The sequence below is a fragment of the Panthera onca genome, chromosome D2 (genome assembly GCF_046562875.1).
Source record: "Panthera onca isolate mPanOnc1 chromosome D2, mPanOnc1 haplotype 2, whole genome shotgun sequence".
NCBI lineage: Eukaryota > Metazoa > Chordata > Mammalia > Carnivora > Felidae > Panthera > Panthera onca.
The window spans coordinates 55,127,449-55,146,873 of record NC_138349.1 but is presented as its reverse complement, the minus strand read 5'-3'; the positions used below and the strand labels follow the sequence as shown (position 1 = coordinate 55,146,873).

The following is a 19,425-nucleotide window of genomic DNA, read 5'->3' as shown; positions in this document are numbered from 1 at the left end:
GGACCAGCTGTCTTGTCCTGAGTCAGCTAGACAGCGCCTCATTTAAAACTGGGGAGCGCGTGTCCACCCCAGTGTTCGGGACTCCTGAGGCAAGCATCCAGGGCAGCAGCTACAAAGCACTTGCATGTTTTCCAGATGAGCACCCATGCACGTAGGGCCCAGGTCCCCTCCCATCTGATTACACTCGGGAGTCCCGGCACTCAGCAGGCGGCACGGAGGGGCCCCCAGGGCAAAACTCCCCACCCAACTGAGTGCACACCAGCTCTGGCCCGGAGGGCAATGGCCCCTCGGGCACATCTGCCCAGAACAGCAGCAAGAGCCTACTCCTCTACTGACTGTGCTGTGGGCCAGGCCTGGAGGAACAAGGAGCCCCTTGTGGCCGGGACGGGCGTCGCCAAACTGATGCAACCACACCAGCACAGTCATGCCCCATGGTCACGAGGAACCCGCTCGAGGAAGAAAAAGTTGCACAAAGGAACATTAGGTAACCAACTGGTCCACACACGTCTCCACCCAAGAAAGCAGCGTGGGGCACCACCGGCGGCTGTGCGGTCAAGTCAGCGCCACAGCACCCTGCAACACCTGGGTGGTGCCAGCTCTCAGGACCATTCGAGAACAGCCGTCTGGCCTCAGGTGAAGATACAGGCCGGGCTTAAGACCGACCCAAGGGATAGGACTTGTGCAATCTCAGGGGTGGCCTCATGTGAATGTGAGCCTGACCCTGTCACAGGAGAATTAAAGCCAAGAACAGGAAAACAGTAGCACAAAATACTGAAGCACACCCCCACCCTTCTCAAGGGCAAGAGCGCAGTCTTCCTACCTTTACTGGGCCAAGACAGATAAGCCTAATCGCCCCCCTGGGCCTCAGATATCCCCCACCCCCTGGACATAAAGGCAGGGCAGAGAGCTGACTGCGGAGGGGCCTACTGACACAGGACTGTCGTGGGAGCTGCCCAAATGACAAGGCAGGCCTGCGGAGCACTTGCTGGGCTACTCACATTGCACTGGGTCGCCGCCTCCATGCTCTGGCACCAGTAGCTAGGGCCCCAGACACACTTCTCAGTTCCCAAGAGAGGCTTACGGACTGCAGGGCAGGCTCCGATTTTCTATACAGTGAAAAAAGGGCAAATGGAGGAAAGAATTAGATCCACTCTACCGATCCTTTCCAAAACCAGAGATTACCGGCTTCTAGAAGCAGCTACAATCAGAGCTCTGACACGTGCTTCCAAAAAGTCAGCACTGCCGAGTGAAGTGCTACAGGCCTAGAATGTCCTCCCACCCCCTTGCCCGAGACTCTGCCGCAACCTCAGAGGAGCCCTTCCATGCAAAGCCACCCAGAGGAACTTACCAAGCACACGAAGGAAGGGTCCATCACCTCCACCAGGACTTCGATCAGCACGGGCTCATACTCAGTCACAAACTGATCGCACTGTTAGGTAAACACAGATGCACACCCAGGTCTAAGGGTGTCCACACAGAGTGGGGGCACAAAAGGAGGGGCGCCACGCATGTTCTTCCAAAAGAATTCCTGCCACTGCCAACCCAGGACCCCCTTCCCAGATGCCCACCCACCCACACTCAGCCTCATCTCACCTGTTCCTGTTATCTCTCCCAGCCAGTGGCTCCCCCTGAGCCAACAGACTGCCTCTAAGAAACAGGTAGCTTCCCCCCCGCCCCCGCCGAAAACCTCAATCACAGGTACAATCAATGAGCTACCCCAGCCTTTGCACTCTCCAGACAGGTTCTTACATTCTGGGCCAAAGCAGCCAGGGGCATACCTGCTTCTGGTATGGGTCAGGCAGGAAGCTGCAGCCTTTCTCAAGAGCAGCCAGGATCTCCTGCTTTGTGCTGTTTTTCTCCAGGTTGTGGTCCAAATAGCTCACCAGCTTCTTGCACACCTCACAGAAGCCACCATCCTTCGGCTGAATCACGCGTACTACACACAGGGAGCACAGGCTGAGTACTGGCAGGGCCCGTCAAGCCGAGGGGCCGGCCAGCCACACCCTCACCCTACTCACCAGGCAGCACAGGCAGCCCCTGGGTGGAGCAGAGATGGAGCACGCTGCACACCACTTCAGGGCTCACCTCCTGCAGGAGGATGGACAGGATGGAGGAGCCGTAAGTCTCCACCACCTCTTGGCACTCTTCAGACAAGGATACAGGCAATTTTGAGCACACGTTACCCAAAGTGTGAAGTATTTCTTCCTGAAACACAAAACAAGAGAATCGTATCAGAAGATGGAGAGGCTGGACAGGCCTAGGAAAGATTCTCAGTAATACTAACATGACCAGGAAACCAGCCAACAGCAAGATACTCTCTCCTCCCCAAAAAGACAAGACCTACGAAACAGGCCCGACCCCAGCCCAGAGGGATCCACTGGTGCGCAGGGGGTATGCAGATTCCCAGGGCTGGCGTCCACTGCCAGCGATGGCTGAGTCCACCTCTTCGGCTGCTTCTGCCTTTGGGGAACGGGGGTGCTCTAGCATTCTAGAAACGCACATACCTCGGTTTTGTTGTTGTCAATCAGCTTGACCACCTCCTTCACCACGTACTCACACATCTCGCACAAAACACTAGTCTTCTCCTGGACCATGTCCTTCTGTTGAAAGGGGAGGACAGCACTTTAATGCTGAGGTCCTCACCTCACCCTGGACCCTGCTGGTCTAAAGGGAAAGGGACACCCTGTGGCCAGGAACAAGAGATTGTCACCCAAAAGGTGGCTTCCTCCCAGTGTCCAAGTTCCCGTCCCTGCCGGTTTTACATGGTGGGAGACCCATCCCTTTGCACAATCCTCTACCACCACCACATCCCGCCACGCACCACCCCCCACCCCACAAAAACCAGTAACCCATACTTCAGAAGACGGAAGCAGTGAAAACATCCCCCAACCCCAAAGAGCTGCCTGCATGATGTATCTGGTCACAATCATTTCATCATTCCGCAGTCATTTTGGGAAGGTGGATGGGGGAGGAGAGTGAGGACTCGCTTCCTGTCTACTGTTTAGAAGACAAAGCTTTAAACACATTTCAGGTCTGCCCCTAAGTGTCAAGTCTCGTTATACCCGAGACTTCTCTTCTACAGCCCGCCTTTAGTAAAGTAATCCTGCTGAGTAGAGCTTTCTAGGACAGAAGGAATGCTCTCCCCCTCTGCTGTCCAGCAGAGCAGCACGAGCCACATGTGTCTACTGAGCGCCTGAAATGTGGCTAGGGTAACCAAGGAACTGATTTTATGTAAACGTGTAGCCACATGTGGCTAGAATACAAGCTATAACTCCCCTTCATTTTCTCTGGCCAGTAATCCAGTCAGCAAGATGGGGCAGGTGGAAGTGCTTCCCCAACCCCATCTGACTTCGTAAACCTGTGGTCCACACGCTGCACATGCTGAGGGAGGACAGAGGAGGGAGATGACACAGCCAAAGGTCAAGTGCCATGGCAACTTCAGAAGTGTGTGCGTGTGCCACGTGATAAAACGTCACGTGGCCCGAACCCTTTTAAGAACTAAACTGCAAGCCCGATGAACACTAGGACAATTTTGTTCGCCACTCCAGGTCAACGGTTTCAGGACTCCATCTCTAACACACTGCTGGACCCATAACAAGTGACGAATGTAAGCTGATTCTGGAAAACGGTGGATCTTTACTGAGTGAAGGGTACCAGGGAAACGAAAGCAGACACCCACGCATGCACGGCAGTACACCGAGAAGCTTCTGCATGAGCCCTGGGGTGTTCTGGGAGTATCAGGTTTGCACTGCGGCAACAGTGGGCAAGGTGGAGGGACACGAACATACTAGAAAAAGCTAGACGTGCTACAGATGCAGGCTGATCCTGTGAAGCACTTGGGTTTATAACCAAAGAAGTAAATACACTCAGGGCTGGGAGAGGGGTACTGCACTGGTAGAGGGGACACCAGAAACTACTGAATGGTCTCAAACTCAAACACCTTTAGCAGCCAAGCAGGGAACCAAAAAAGCGTGAGCCTCACAGAACGTGGTATAATGTGGAGTGGCCTGGGCGTTGCACAGCCCTCGCCAGTACAAAACGGGTGACACCAGGTACCTTAATGGGCTCCACCAGTTCCAACGCAGGGATGACATTCTCGGAGACCACTTTGGCAGGGACCAGAGTCTGCATGGGCACCTCCTTCACTTGTTCACAGAACCCAACCAGGCCACATATCTCCCTGGGTTGCTAAAGAAGGCACAGAAAAGGCAGTCAGATGCAGGCCTGCACCCACCACCCCCCTCAGTTCCACTCTCTAAACACAAAGGGTGGAGTGCTAGGGGAGCACCCGGGTCACAGCGTCAAGCCTGACTGCCAAACAGGCAAGATTCCTCATTGAACCTGAAGGGACTCCCACGAGTGCGGATGCACCGGTTTCACGCCGGGAGGAGGCCACGCAAAGCTGAGGGGAGAGCAGACAGAACCACATCCCTGCTCCAACCAGAGAGCGCCCCAGGAAAGCGAGACTTCTGGTGCCTGTTCACTTTCACAGGCAATCAAATCCTCCTCCAAGCACACCTGGTCTGCTCTAGAACCTGTTTCTCGCTCGAGCTGGTTCACTCTCAGTAGGAAATAAGCCGCATGTTCTTTCTAGAGGAAGAACCGCCATGCCCATAAACTAAAAAAGCCAAAAATCTTGGAAATAAGACCACACTTTATCTTTCGATGGCAGGACCATTTAAAGAAGAAATAGGGGCGCCTGGGTGGCGCAGTCGGTTAAGCGTCCGACTTCAGCCAGGTCACGATCTCGCGGTCCGTGAGTTCGAGCCCCGCGTCGGGCTCTGGGTTGATGGCTCCGAGCCTGGAGCCTGTTTCCGATTCTGTGTCTCCCTCTCTCTCTGCCCTTCCCCCGTTCATGCTCTGTCTCTCTCTGTCCCAAAAATAAATAAAAAACGTTGAAAAAAAAAAAAAATTTTATAAAGAAGAAATGGATGGCTTTTTGGAAACTGCATTCTATTTTCACAACTGCATAAACACAGTACACACAAAAACCCAAGGTCCCAAAGCGATCAATTCTTTCAGGTCATAGATGCTCCAGATCAATCCCCTTTCCCACCCAGACAGCAAACCACAGGGAACTTGTAATTTGGACATCTTGACCGTTTCACGATGATGATGGCCAAGAGTGAGGAAAGTATACACACTCTGTATCCTTTGTGAACCAAATGCAACCAGCAACAAGCTCTGGGCCTGACAGCGATTGCCTCCCACCACCAAACCATAATGCGTCAGGACAGGACTGCTAAAACGAGCGGTTTTGCAGAAGAGCTAGACCGTGACTGTTGTTCACCTTGTTTTAGTATCGAGAAGTCTTCAGAATTAAGATTGGGGAAGTCTGAAATGTATCCTAAATACCCTGTCTTTGGCACACTTTAAGTATGGGGAGAGAAACTAGAATGGGGCCAAAGACAAAGCAAGCTTTTTAGAAAAACGACAAAGACTCAAGAGGTATGTGGCTGCTTTGTCTCAGACGAGCTCGGTTCTACTAACTCCCTGGGGCAACAAGTATTTCAGCCAAAGTACTCTCCCATGAGACTTCAAAATACCTTTGAAAAATCTTTATTCCTACAGAGAAATGCCAGTGCTCAGAAGGGGGTACTGCCTCAGTAAGAATGGTCTGGGGACTTGGTCCCCATATTATGCCACCAGTGGCCTGGCTCTTGAGCCATCTGATATGGTTCTAGGATCTGCAGGACCCCATCACCCAGAGGGGCAGAAGCCACAATCAAGAGACTGTTTCCAAGTCTCTGGATCCAACAGACAGGAATAGTCTGCTCACTATTTGCAAATGATTTGCTCATGCAGCAGAAGCATTTCTGAGGTGATGAAAAACAGGACTAAAGACATGCAATGCCCTCAGTCATCACAGAAACAAGGTGTCCCACTGGAAGTCAGGCCTACAATTAAGGAAACAGTCATCTGTCACCTATGGTTCCCCATCATCACATTGGCGGCATGCACATGGCCAGCTGGATGCTGGTTTTTAACCAGAGTCCAAGCCCTGCTCGCTTCCTTTTCTGGCCCCTTGAAGGGGAGATGAGACCCCCCCCCCCAAATCACAGGGGAGAAATGCAGAAGCTCCCCCACCAGCCTACGTATTAACACAGGTCATGCCATTAAAAAAAAAAAAAATTGAGCAAAATTAACTACAAGAAGCAGCAGACCACTACTACAAGCAAATCCCCCATCACATACCTGATCCTGCTGTTGAACAAAAAAACAGGAAATCGGAGATGAAAATAAGAGAAAGGAAAGGACACAACAGTTAAGAAAAAATTAAAATAACAACGTCTGTTAACCAAGGTTGTAAGGATGTCACCAGAAGTTCAGGGGAAACCTTGCAGTCACAAATCAGCAACCTACCTTGTTCCTATTATTTCAGGGGGCACTGAAAGTTATTGTGGCCCTCAAGGGACAGAGCACACTGTCCAGCTTGTGTGTGCACTGTCCCCATGCTCCCGCCACACCAAATCATGCTCAAAAACACAGGGCAACAGGTCCCAGGAAATGCCAGGTGATGAGGAGCTCTCCATCCTCAGGAGCCTCAGTCCACCGTGCCTGCAAGGCCTTCCCCTCAGGTGGTAAGCAGCAAAGTGGGACAAGACACAGGGGTGCCCAAATCGGGGGTGTGTGCTGGAATATACACCCAGAGGGGTCAGGGGTCCTGAACCACACACCCTCTGCTGCCTCGGCCTCAGGGCGCCAAATGCCAGCCTGGAAGGCCGATCTGACAACAAATCAACAGTTAGTTCTCTCTACTAAGGGAGAAACGGGGATGTGCCTGTCTATCTAACTGGTAGGGTGCTCATCATGCTTTTGATCCCAAAAGCAAACCTCAAAGCAACCTAAACATCCAAAGGGGACTGGTTACATACATGTTCCACCCAAACAGGTTATGTAGCCACTTAAAAATCCTTTTGTACCAGAATGTTTAATGACCAATAAAACACATTTTTGAGCAAATAACTGTAAACTACAAAGTTTAAAGTACTATATAACCGTATGACCCCACTGCTATTTTTTTTTAAACCACAAATGATTTTTGATTTGGGATGTATTACACGTATTTTCAAAAAACATCTATGCAGTAAATCTTTTATCATGAGAAAATTTTACTATTTAGCTATGAGAAAGCACTTAACCAAATCGAGTCAAATCAAAGGCTTATTGATTTCCTCCTCTAGCTCCATGTCTTTGTAAGCTGCCTCTAAACTACTTTTAGAACAAGGCATGTTGTAATAATAATCCCAATGCCTGGCCGGGAGCCCTTGAGCAATTACAGCAGGGACCTGACAGAGTAAATCTTTCAGGCATTGCAGGCTGTGAGGTCTCAACTATTCAACTCTGTTGTTGCAGCACAAAATGGGATGAGCATCACTGAGACCCAGCAGAACTTTACAAAAACAGTGGTGGGCCACAGTTTGCGGACCCCTGGTTGGAGAACAAACTCAAGGACCCACACAGGTCAATCTCAACACAGTCAGAAAGTCAGCAGGATAGAGACAAAGTGCAACCCACCCCCTCAACTCCAGCAGCTTAGATCTCAGGAAGCCAGGGGATGTTCCCAATTTAAGAATACCATCACATCACCCTGATTCGTACGACAGTTTTCTGTGTGGAGCTAACTAGCTCATGTCCACGATCAAGATTTTCTACCTCTAGTAAGGGAGGGATGCCCATACCACCCAGAAGCATCAGAAGCAAGTGCAGGAGTTAGGAACTCAGGCAGCAGCTAGAGCTAACACTGCTGCAGAGTGCAGGACCAACTGTGGGAGGCGGGATTCCCCCGCACCTGCAGACTCCAGCTGCAACGTAGCAATTCTCAGCCCTGGCCTACCTACCAGAGCAGACTATTCCCACAGGCCCCAGGGTGAAAGGCAGATACCAGAAATCTGATGGCCAGCTCACATATGCACAGGCAAACAAATCACCAGGAAGCCATCAGGGCAGTCCTGGGGGTTGAGCTGCCTCAGCCTTCTCCCTGGCTGGGGAAGGTAAAGGGGAGGAGGTACTAAGTTGCAGGTAGAGAGTCTGCTGGTTGAAGAAGGTTCGTTTTGACCCAATTCGTTATCTGAAGGAAAAAAGGGAAAACTAAACCATGTAATTTTCAAAATCCTGAGAATCACGGAGTTTGAGACAAAGAATGCTAACAGGGAGCCTCCCCTGCCACCTACCATGTGCATCATCATCTGGACAGCAATGTCAGAATACTGGTTGATATAGTTCTTGCACTGAGGAGAGAGAAACAGGTTGTCAGTGACACTAATTGCCGCAACGAGACACCAAAACCCCAGCATTTCCGACAATGTCAACAGGCAACTATCAAGCAGTTTCCAAGAGGAGAGTCTTACAAACGTCTGAGATAAAAATGGCAATGTGCTTATCCTGTACGTTATAGGAAAAGGTGTGCAAAAGGTGTTTTGAAAATGTGTCCTGAAGGCCCTTAGAGAGAAGGTCCTCCAATCTCCTTTTACAGCCCAAACTTGCCCCAAGATCATACAGCAACTGCTCAGGAGCAATTCTGAACATGGCTACAAGACATGCCACTACAAACACGAAATGACTTTTCAGACCCATTCACACATTCCTAGACAAGGTTATAAAGTTAAAACCCAGCAGAACCAAGTTATAATGATTTTCAGCACACCTACTTTCATACACATCTAGTTATTGCCTCTAGACCTTCACAGAATAGCCCTGGTCCACAGTGAGGAAACCAAGGGAAACAGGGCAGCCCTCACACAGGGTTGAACTGGGAAACCAAGTCAGACTGTGATATGCAAAGATACTTCAATGAGGCCAAAAGACTCCCGACAGAAAAGAACCCAGAGCTCCCAGAACCAGCCATTCCTACCCAGGAAGGCTGCTCTAGATCCTAGACCCATGGAGTTATTACAACCAGCTTCCCTACATCCAGTCTAGCCAAGGTTGTTCCGTTGCTGGATACAAAACTAGCATTTTGGCTTTACGTGTCAATTTCATAGGCCCCTGGTTAAAGTGAACAGGGTCCAAGAAATGAAACCCCCTAAGAATCTAACAAAATGAGTTTCTTAGCCTGCAGGACTAATATTCAGCAAGGTAAGGAAAGCATCCCAGGTGCATCTGCTGTAAGACAGCCTGCACGGCTTCCCAAGGACAACAAGCCCACTGGCTGTGGGGAAGGCACACCTACAGCTATGAATATGTAACAGCCAGGCTTCTAAAAACAGGGTTATAAAGGATTCCAATGTTCCTTATACATATGGTGACTGGGAGGGGAAAAAATTCTTCACAAAAGTGGTCTCCTTATACTACTTTATTCCAAATGTTTTGTTACATATACAAATTCAAGTAACCAACAAAGCATTTAAGTACCCACCAACTATTCCAGATGCTTTCTGGAAAAAAGGAAACAGGAGTTGTTTGAACAATCTCTTCCTCAAAGCCCTTGGGTTGGAACTTAAAATGGTACCTCAGGAATTGAATTTTTCTTGGCTCCCCCACTCCAGAGCCCAGGTCCCAGGCCCAGGACATCCTCCAATGCATGAGGAGATAAGGCTCACCATGTCGGCCATGCCAGGCCCCAGGAGGTCACACTGCTCCTTGGCATGGTCCACCAAGGCCTCGACAAAGGTGGAGTTGGTCCTTACAGCATTCTGGATATCAGTCACCATCTGGATGCAGTCCTGGCAAACGTCCCCACCAGCCTACAGTGACAGGGGTTGATGGGTGGGTGGGATGGGGTGTCAGGCTGGAAACACTGCTCCTATGATAACTAAGAGGATTCAAATTCCCAAGAGAATTTCCTTATGTGTTCATGACCACAGCACCAGTGACTTACTGAACAGTTGTAGGTTTTTAAAAGGTGTTTTGGTTTTTTTTAAGTAATGTCTACAACCATTGTAGGACTCGAATTCACAACCCCGAGATCAAGAGGTATACGTACACTCCACCAACTGAGCCAGCCGGGCACTCCAGCTCTGTGTTTTCATAGGCTCTGAAATTATCAACAGGCTTATAATCAACTGCGCCCTGATTTTAATAAAATTTAATTGGAACAGAGAGAAGCCCTTGCATATTTTAAATACCCCAAGTTCTTCAGAACCTCCATGACACAACCATTTGAAAGGTAGCTCATCTAACTGCAAGATCAAATGAAGGAGTAAGTCCCCAGCTTGAGAACTGCACACACGTACCGCCCCTCTCATGCCTCATCTCTAATCTGACAGAACCGGGCCCTAAGTGGCTGGGCCTACTGCCTTACCTTCTGCTGGGGCTCGCTGTGGGGGCCATCCTGAGGGTAGAGGAGGAGGGGGATGTTGGCCATGAAGGGAGCCACCACCTCAGCCACATCCAGTTCTGGGATCTTATTGGACTCCAGCTGTTTCTGGTGATTCAGTTCTGCCAGGTGCTTCTGAAGAGACTCACAGAGATTGAGGGCAGAGCACACTTCCCCAGGATGACTCTAGTGAGGAAAGAAGTCCAGCTGGAAATCCTCTCCCCAGAGGAAAACAAAACTGCCACCTGGTGCCTGAGTCCCTGTCCTTACCTCGTGGCCTGACTCACACACACAGGCCTCACTCACAGGTATTTCCAACAAAACCACCTGCTTCCCTCCCCACCTCCACTTTAGCAAATGACTCCCCCAACCCCACTCCCAGCAGCTCAAGCCAGAAACCTAGAAGACATTCCTCACTCCCCCCTCTGTCCCTCCCTTCATCAGCAGGTCCACTCCATTTCTCCTCTGAAACAGAACGTGTCTCTGTCTGCCTCCACTGGTCCATCACATCTCACACCAGACTGTCCTGCCAGCTTCCCCCCTTCTAACTCCCAATTGGTGGGACCTACACATTTAAAGAAGGCACCTATGATCATGTCCCGCCTCTGCCTCTCCTTGAACCCTCCAAGGACTTCCTGCCGCACTTGCAAGCCTTAAATAGAGCCTAAAAGGCCTTGCATGGTGTGACCCCTGCTAGTCTCGCCAAAACCTTGGTCCAGTCTCAGGACCCTTCCGCCCCTCTGGCCCTGTTATTTGGGCACCTCTTCTTTCATAGCGTCTTTCAAATTCCACAGACCCGGCTCCTTGTTTGTTGCTGAAAATCCAACAAGTAGCACACGGTTTATGCACAGCAGATGCTTATTTGAATGAAAGCAGAACACCCTGGTAGCTGAACCCACGAGTATATTCCCCGAATTATTCTTTGGGATAAAAATCACAGAAATGAAATGAATTGCATGCTCAAAGGGAGAGCTAAAGATCTGACAGGAGTTATCAAATGGGCACATGTAAATGTGACACCATACTTACGATTTTACACCACATTTACAATTGAATCAGTTTACAATTCCTTCAGTATTCTGCAAGGTCCCATTTCCTGCACCCTTCCCAACGCTTGAAAGTTACAAGCCAGAGTGTTCCACTGGGCCCAAGCCCTCTTGGAAGTCAGAACGGTAGGAACAAGCTATGGAGAAAATCCAAATCCAGGAAAAGGCTTTCCATTCTAACCACTCCATTCTGGTCCAGCACCTCCCCAGGCCCCGAAGTGCCCTCGAGTCTACTCTCCACCACGTACCATCTGTCCTTTAATCATGTCCAGGATGACTGGGAGGTAGGTGTCGACCATCTCCTTGCATGAGGCAGACAGGTTCTGGTTAGGTAGCCAGTCACAGGTCCTCTCCAAGTACACGAGGATCTCTTGCTAAAGGGATACAGACAAGGGCCAGATCAGGATGTGCATCTGCTCTGCCGACGACTGAGAGCACAGGCCCTCCACGGCTCCCAGCAAACGGCAGCCTCGGGGAAGAACCCTGGGAGGGGGCCAGCAGGCAGCCCTGGCTCCATCAGACAAACGGGCAAAAAGCAGACATTCCTCAAAATACAGCCACTCTGACTTGCAGTCTCCTGGGCATGGGGAATTTTGAGCAGAGATGGCCCAAACGGACCTACAGGTAGCGACCAGCAATACAAAAGCCCCCATCAACCATCAAGCCTGGGCATTGAACACCTAGGCCAGGGTCAGCAAGCTAGAGCCCACAGTCTGTGTATAGCCTGTGGCCAAGGATGGTTTTTACATTTTTAAGGGATGGCGGGGGGGGGGGGGGGGGGGCTAAAAATCTATGTAACAGAAGTATGTGGCTCACAAGATCTGAACTACTTCCTACCCGGGCCTTGACCACTCCTCATTAGACCCCCAGAACCACAGCTCTTTTAAGGAATGGGTGCACACGGCCACTGCTCGCACGCGGTCACACACACTCATGGCAGCTCACCTCAGTGGCATTGTCTTTCAGCATGTCCCCAGCTGCAGTGATGACATCTTTGCATATATCACAGGGAAGGGATTTCTAAGAGGAAAGAACATGAGGGAGAGAGATCTGTGTTTGTAGGATGTAACCCATGCCGTACACAGCTAAAAAGGCCTCTGGGCCTCTGTCCTGTTATATCTAACCAGGGGTGTCTCACACACCAGCACATCCCGGTTCCCCAACCTAGACGAGAAGCACAGGGACACCCCGGGGAAGGATCAGGCAGGACTGCGCAGAGCACTCTGTGCTTCTACAAGACAAATACCCTTTTCCTGTGCCCTCCGCCCCTCAGCACCTTACTCGGCACACACGGCACAGGCCAAATTTCACATTATTGCTCACAATAGCTCTGGGAAGAAACTGAGGCTCAGGAAGGTAAAAACGCAAGCAGCAGAAATCAGACAAAACCTGTCACCTGGGAGCAACATCATTAGCACAGAGTGAAAGGGGCGGGGCGTGTGCAAAGAAGCAAGCCCAGCCGACACCAGCACGGATCCCTGCACTCTATCTACCTTCCACCTCCCAGGCGCTATGCTCAAGTAGAAGCCACATCGCCACCCCAGACCTTCGAAACATCCCACCGGCCTTCTGATAAGCCTGGGCACCTAGGGCCTCACATGGCCCAGGACATGGAAATTCTACTTGGTTCTCAAAGGCTGTAAGGAGCTCCCTTCTTGAAGTCAACTGATTTTCAACCCACGAAGAGGGAAGGAACTAACATGTCTGGGTGAGAAACACCTGGGATTGACTCAGCTGCACTGAAAGAAATCAGTTTGAACCTTTGGACCGAAGGCTAATACTGTGCATGGGGCCATCCAAGAGAGACTCCGGCCCCCAGGAGACTGTCCTAGCAAAAGAGAAAGAGTTAAAGTCCTCCCTTGACACACTGAATTTGAAAAGAGGAAGCCATTTGAAAAACAAGATGAGAAGCAAATTAGAAACCAAATCAGAAAGTATTTTGGCCACAGAGGATAGTGTTCCAGTGAATTCAGAAACGATTTCTGCAAGGACAGCGTTTTAATTCCTCTTCTCTTAATGAAGCAGCACTAGTAGCCGCTCATGACAGGTTTTAGACGTGGAACTCCACGCAGTCAAACGTGGCCCGCACCACAGGAGATGGCACGTCCCAGAGCCAGCCGCAAGCATGTTGTGCAGCAATGGGTACACAGCCAGCAAAGCTCAGGCGTCTCCTGAGAGGGCTTAAGTCCCACACAGAATGCACTTGAGCACGCCCCATGAGAACCCTACATTAATATGCTCTGTTTAACACTGTTTAGATGAAAACTCCATAGCCTCGTGCTCACTTCAGCAGCACATATGCTGAAATTGGAACAATGCAGAAAAGATTAGCATGGCCCCTGCACAAGAGGACACATAAATTCACGGGAGTCTTCCATTTAAAAACAACAACCAAAAAAAACATCAAGGGGACAAAAAAATCTATAGCAGCTGAAGAAATTTTTGTGATAATGGAAATAATCTAAAATTTTCAGTATCCAATAGAGAAACTAGCCCCATGTGGCTACTGAGCACCAGAAAAGAGGCTAATACCAATGAAAAACCACTTCTAATTAACTATTTACTTTTAAATGTTTTATTTTTGAGAGAGAGAGAGTTCACACATGAGCAGGGGAGGAGCAGAGAACAAGAGGGACAGAGGATCTAAAACAGGCTCCATGGGACAGCTGACAGCAGTGAGACCGATGCGGGACTCGAACTCACAAACCGCGAGATCATGACCTGAGCTGAAGTCAGACCCTCAACCAACAGAGCCACCCAGGCACCCCTGAAATTTTAACTTAAACTCAAATAGTCACACATGGCTAATGTCTACCTTACTGAACAGCACAAGTGAAATGCAACACTTTCGTTTTAAGTATAAAGAAATGCAGAGATAACTTATCCACATGTACAGCAAAGCTAGCAACAGCAGCAGACACCCATCTTATTTAGGAGCTTGATGTCCACTCTTCCTTTAAACACAATTACTTACTTGAGCTTTCTTAAGGATAACAGTACACTGCAGGATATAAACAACATATACAAAATGGATTTTTAAAATGACCCACTGACTCACAGATAAGCATGTTAGGCAATCATGTTGCAATATAAACATATCTAATCAGTATATGTTGCCCCTTAATTTTACCATGTTATAGGTCAATTATCTCAAAAAGCTGGGGGAAAAAAATTTTTTTAAGCTGGATAAAAATAAATTTTCTCTCTCTCTCTCTCACACACACACACACACACACACACACACACACACACACCAGCAGATTCTTTTCCAGTGTGGCTATAGCTAAAAATAAAATTTTAAATCACTACTAAGCTTGAGGGTCTGAATCTATGATCTGCCTGTCTGAGAGAGACAGAGAGAAAACACCAAAAAGTGGGGGATTTGAAAAGCTTAGCATTTACTTATTTGGATGACCAAGGATGGAGCTGTGTCCGTGGCACCCCGCCTGGGGAATGGAGGCTGTGAGCCGGCCGGCCCCTCATTGGGAGCGGATGCGTGGGGCGCACACAGAGGCCCGGAAAGCAGCACGGCGCGCACACAGAGCTGGCCACAGGCAGACCTCATCCTCTCACTGCCACCGGCAGATTGAGTGACCCTGGGGGAGCAGAACTAAACCTCTTTAAGTCCACTGTGTGGAAAATGGATCCACCTGCAACGGGTCCTGCCTCCTTCGCAGGGTCCCCGAGAGGAACAAACCAAACGAGGCAAAAAAAAAAAAAAAAAAGCCTTGAAAATGGCAGCAGCTACAGCTGATACGAAAAGACCCAGCACAGTAGCAACGGCACTCACCACCGTCGGCTTGTTCCAGACGGTCTGCAGGCAGTGCTTCACAGCCCCGCACTCAGCCGCCGTCTTCACGTTCTGGCACCACACTGCCGAGCCTCTGGTGCATTCTTTCAGTCCTAGGACAGGGCTGGCTAGAGCTGAAAGACAAACGACCATGAGAAGGTGGCCCCCCTCTCTCACCCACCCAGGGTGAAGGACTAGCCTGGGCACAGAGCTGGAGAGCAGGGCACGCAAACCACACGGCACCACTGGGTCCAGGCGAGACGCTGTGTGACCATCTAGGTCAGTCTAAGTCAAGGGCTGGGAGGGACTAATTTATCTGGTTTGCTTTTCTCCTCTCAAACTATTGTATTTTTAGTTTATTTATTCTGAGAGAAAAGAGAGGGAGGGAGGGAGGGAGAACACGCACAGGGGAGCGGCATTGAAAGGGAGACACAAAATCCGAAGCAAGCTCCAGGCTGTCAACATGGAGCCTGACACGGGGCTCGAACTCACGAACCATGAAATCATGACCTGAGCCGAGGTCAGATGCTCAATCGACTAAGCCACCTTGGCACCTCTCCCCTCAAACTATTTCTAAACAGTATCAGGCCTTTTAATCTTTATAACTTTAGTTTTTTTCCATGCAGTAATAAAAGGAATCACAGGATTTAATTATAGAAAGAAATATAGAATGAAAAAGTTTTTTTTTTTTAATCTGTGGGGGAAATAAGATTCATACCCTTATTACAAAAAAACAATGATTCTTAATGTTCTAGAAGAAGAGCCCTTTTATAAATCTAACTTTGTGCATATTCGCACATAAACAAGTTTACTAACAAAGAAAACTACATAATCCGCTTTGGTATCAGTGAACACATGTGCACTCAACACCAGGTGCATAAAACGACATTACTTCTGTTGTGGTAATGAAAAAAACGCTCAGGCAGAAGTCACATGCACAGAAATGAAATTAGGGGAAAATTCAAGAAAGGTACAACATCACCCAGGACCAAAGAAACCCACGCTACAGCAGGAAGGTGCCATATTTTAAAAGTTAAATCAGCCAATGGAGGGAAAAAGTGACAATTTTGTAGTAAAAGATGCATTTGTAAGGCTGGTAAGTGTGACCGCTAAGGACTTAATATATGAACGTATTTCAAAAACTGGAAAAATAAAATCCCTCTTCAAAAAGTAATCCACTTCTAGAAATACATTTTAAGGACATACAGCAATCCAGGAGGCACAATGTGATAGGCATAAATATATTTATTAAGTGTAATTCACAATACTAAAAAACTAGATGTAACCTGAAAAAACTGTATAGCTGTTAAATAGAAAAATGGTATAATATATCAAAAAGGAAAAATTCAAGTATACCTATATTTCTTAATACAGGTCTACAGCAGCCTTCACTTTGGAACAACCTCACCTCTACCAAACAATTCAGCTAGAAAAGAATAGAATCTATGAGGCTACACAAAGACGGATGATGCTGCAGGAGGCCGACCCCAGCAAATACCCACCTCCCCCTGTACACAGGAAACACATGGCCCAAGACTGAGAAGGAAATCCCAGAGCCACCTACAAAGTACCTCGAGAACCTCAGGAGTCATGCGGCACTTTGCTTCAATTTGTGAGCCCAATGAGAAGGCACAGTGAATTCTACAGACATGTAACACACAGTACACAAAGAATGCCTGTTGGTGGTAGGTACTCTCCCTCCAGGGGAGGGAAGACAGTGAAATGCTATCATTACGAGCTTTTCAACCAAAGCTATATTCCACAAACAATTCACACAAAGACTGAGTCACAGGTGTCCAAAAAGCTCAAGCCAGATTATCTGCACCCTTTCAGACACCAGCAAGTGAATGATTCATCTCCTGCCCAGGTGATAGCCTTCAATGCCCCTTGGCGGCAAAAATCACATCCATAACCAGACGACGAACCCAACAGAACTAGCCGCATTCCAAGTCCAAGTTGGCTTGGACTCTGGTTTCCAGAGGAAAACATGCACCGGATTCAAAACAGTACACACGAATCCCCAGATGGTTCACAGATGTTTAGTACCTATAAAGTAGCCAAGCTAGGCTGGGGCCAGTCCTCAGCTGTAGGTCTGGGCAAAGGGGAGGGGGCGTTAACTGTGTCACAAGGGTCAAGGCTCTGAGAAGTGTGGCAGTCAGAGACAGCACACGGAGCCAGCAGGTCCCAGCAGAACCTCCCACGCTCCTTCCAGGCACTGGGCCCTGGGGAATCCTGAAAACGCCCAAGACAGACAAACTGGTTCTACCTCTAACTGGGAGAAGAAAGCCGGAAAAATAACAGGAAGCTACAAAATGAGTCTCTAGGCAAAGGAATGCACAGTGATACACAGGGAAGCCAGAAAGAGGTTGGACATCAGCACACCAGAGCCAGACAGGATTAAGAAAGGCAAGGCCAGTGAGCAGTCCTCCCCACAGAAGCCCTGACCACTATCCTCTATTCTCACAGACGCAGTCACAGAGAACTCTGATCCAGGGGGGTTTCTCCAACCATCCCGACCAGGAATTGGCTTCAAGGGCCAAAATCTATCAGGCTTCAAGAACCGGATGCACTATCACAGGCCCAAGAGGCAAGAATAAGTTGTAGCTTATTTATTCCTTCTAGGAACTGGAAACAGTAACCATTTTCAATAACGACTTTGTTACCAGTTTGGGCCAAACTCTTCTGGACTAAAAAGAACCTCGGGCAGCTGGTTATCTTAGATTTGTCCAGCTAACAAATCACAAGTCATTCCCCAATCTCCACCGTTACTCTTACCTAATAGCCCACCTCAGGACTTTCAGAAGTATAAGGTATGCGTGCGTATGCTACCAAATCTGGGAGGCCTATCAAGTCATCAAAATCAAGCCTAAAAAAAGATTTCATGGACACCGGGAAATGAAACTGAACTCCCAGCTGGGAATTAAATTCTCAGTAGGACGTTCCCATGTCCCTCCAACAGAAAGCCCAAGTTTTTAAAAGTGCGTATTTTTATAAAAACAGTCTGTGGTATACAACGAATGTGATGTCCTAAAATGACCCAAGCTACGTTCACAACCGTGCGTCCTCAGGACGGCTACCGTGAGGCTAAGACGCAAGCGTGGGTGATGCCGATCCCAGTGAGCTACCTGCTGAGGTTCAGGCGCTTATTTCAGGAGCTGATCCCCTGTGAGGGAACCAAAGGGTGGTTCAGAACACTCGTGAGACACGAATCCTTTTCCCGGAAAATATATTTGTATACGAAAGCCTCACACCATTTCAGGGAGCTCTCGGGCATCTCTCAGGGAGATCCCAGCTATGGACCGAAGGGCCGTAAAGACAAGCCTGGTTTTTCGCTACCCAAGCGGGAAGACGATCAGACTCCCCTGACTGGGAAGACAGTGGCACTCCGGCAGAACAAAGTGGGGAGACAGGCTCTGTGACCCCACGTGAGAGGCACGGACACCCAAAGGGAGAAACAAAAAACAAACACAAGGAACGAGGTCCCTGGGGCAGCAAAATTACTGGGGAGCTGGAGGAGGCTTCTTCACAATGACATTTGTGAAGGGGCCCCTGACGAAAGAGAGACAAAAGACCGGCTGAGAGGGGACTGCTGAGAGGGGATTCCCGAACGTACCAAGGGAGAGAAACCTCCTCTGTCTCTTCAGAAGCCAGCCTGCAAAGACAGACCTCAGGCCCGGTAAGAGGGCCTCCGCCGGCAGGCTCGCACCCGTGTGAAAGAAAGCTCACCCTGTGGGCTACAGCTCCCGCCAGGGTCTTAACCCAGGGGCGATGTGGCAGAACTGAAAAAGAGGTGGGAGATTCAGACGATGGGGCACCTAACTGGAATGGAAAGCGATTACCAATGTTCCAAGTAAGAAGTGGTAGCAGCGGGGCTGAGAGAGGAGCCAACAGAGAGATCCCTACAGAACAGACAGCCAGGAAGATGACACTCCGTGTAAAACTTAAACGTGGAGAGCAAGGGCCAACAGCACAAGGATGGAGGTGGTGGTCAGAAGCTGCAGCTGCGGGCCCACTGACAGGCGGTGGGGCTCAGGCCTGTGTGCTCCGCTTCCCAGGAGACACGGACAAGCTCGGCAGGTCAGGAAGGCGGGGGCACGTGACACCACTCCCGAATCCCCTAGAAGACTGCAGGTGCTTGGCTGGGAGAATGTTGCCAAGAAACAGTCACTTTCAGAGGGAAAGGGCACCTTCCAGCGATCACACGAGAGCGGATCTGCTCTGTGCGGTTTCGGACCCAGACCTCAGAGCAATAAAGAGGTTAAGAGAAGCAGACCACAGCTCGAGATAGGGGACACCCACAGGGTTACAAAATGGGAATGGGATGCCTCGTT

The 19,425-nt window shown here is 49.4% G+C and overlaps 1 protein-coding gene and 1 non-coding gene across 2 annotated transcripts in view; one reads left to right on the top strand and one right to left on the bottom strand.

Annotated features, from left to right (window-relative positions):
* Window positions 1-19,425, bottom strand: part of PSAP (prosaposin) — a 33,283-nt gene that overhangs the window by 1,136 nt on the left and 12,722 nt on the right. The window contains exons 2-13 of the mRNA XM_060642495.3: window positions 15,095-15,228; window positions 12,250-12,324; window positions 11,553-11,678; window positions 10,244-10,444; window positions 9,543-9,686; window positions 8,175-8,231; window positions 4,057-4,188; window positions 2,505-2,600; window positions 2,019-2,205; window positions 1,779-1,936; window positions 1,349-1,429; window positions 999-1,106 (exon numbers count right to left, since the gene is read on the bottom strand). Of these exons, the coding sequence (XP_060498478.1) occupies window positions 999-1,106; window positions 1,349-1,429; window positions 1,779-1,936; window positions 2,019-2,205; window positions 2,505-2,600; window positions 4,057-4,188; window positions 8,175-8,231; window positions 9,543-9,686; window positions 10,244-10,444; window positions 11,553-11,678; window positions 12,250-12,324; window positions 15,095-15,228 (1,499 nt within the window). The remainder of the gene's footprint in view (window positions 1-998; window positions 1,107-1,348; window positions 1,430-1,778; window positions 1,937-2,018; window positions 2,206-2,504; window positions 2,601-4,056; window positions 4,189-8,174; window positions 8,232-9,542; window positions 9,687-10,243; window positions 10,445-11,552; window positions 11,679-12,249; window positions 12,325-15,094; window positions 15,229-19,425) is intronic.
* LOC132685657 (U6 spliceosomal RNA) lies at window positions 13,582-13,687 on the top strand. Its single transcript, XR_009613246.1, has one exon. It is a non-coding gene; the product is annotated as a U6 spliceosomal RNA (small nuclear RNA).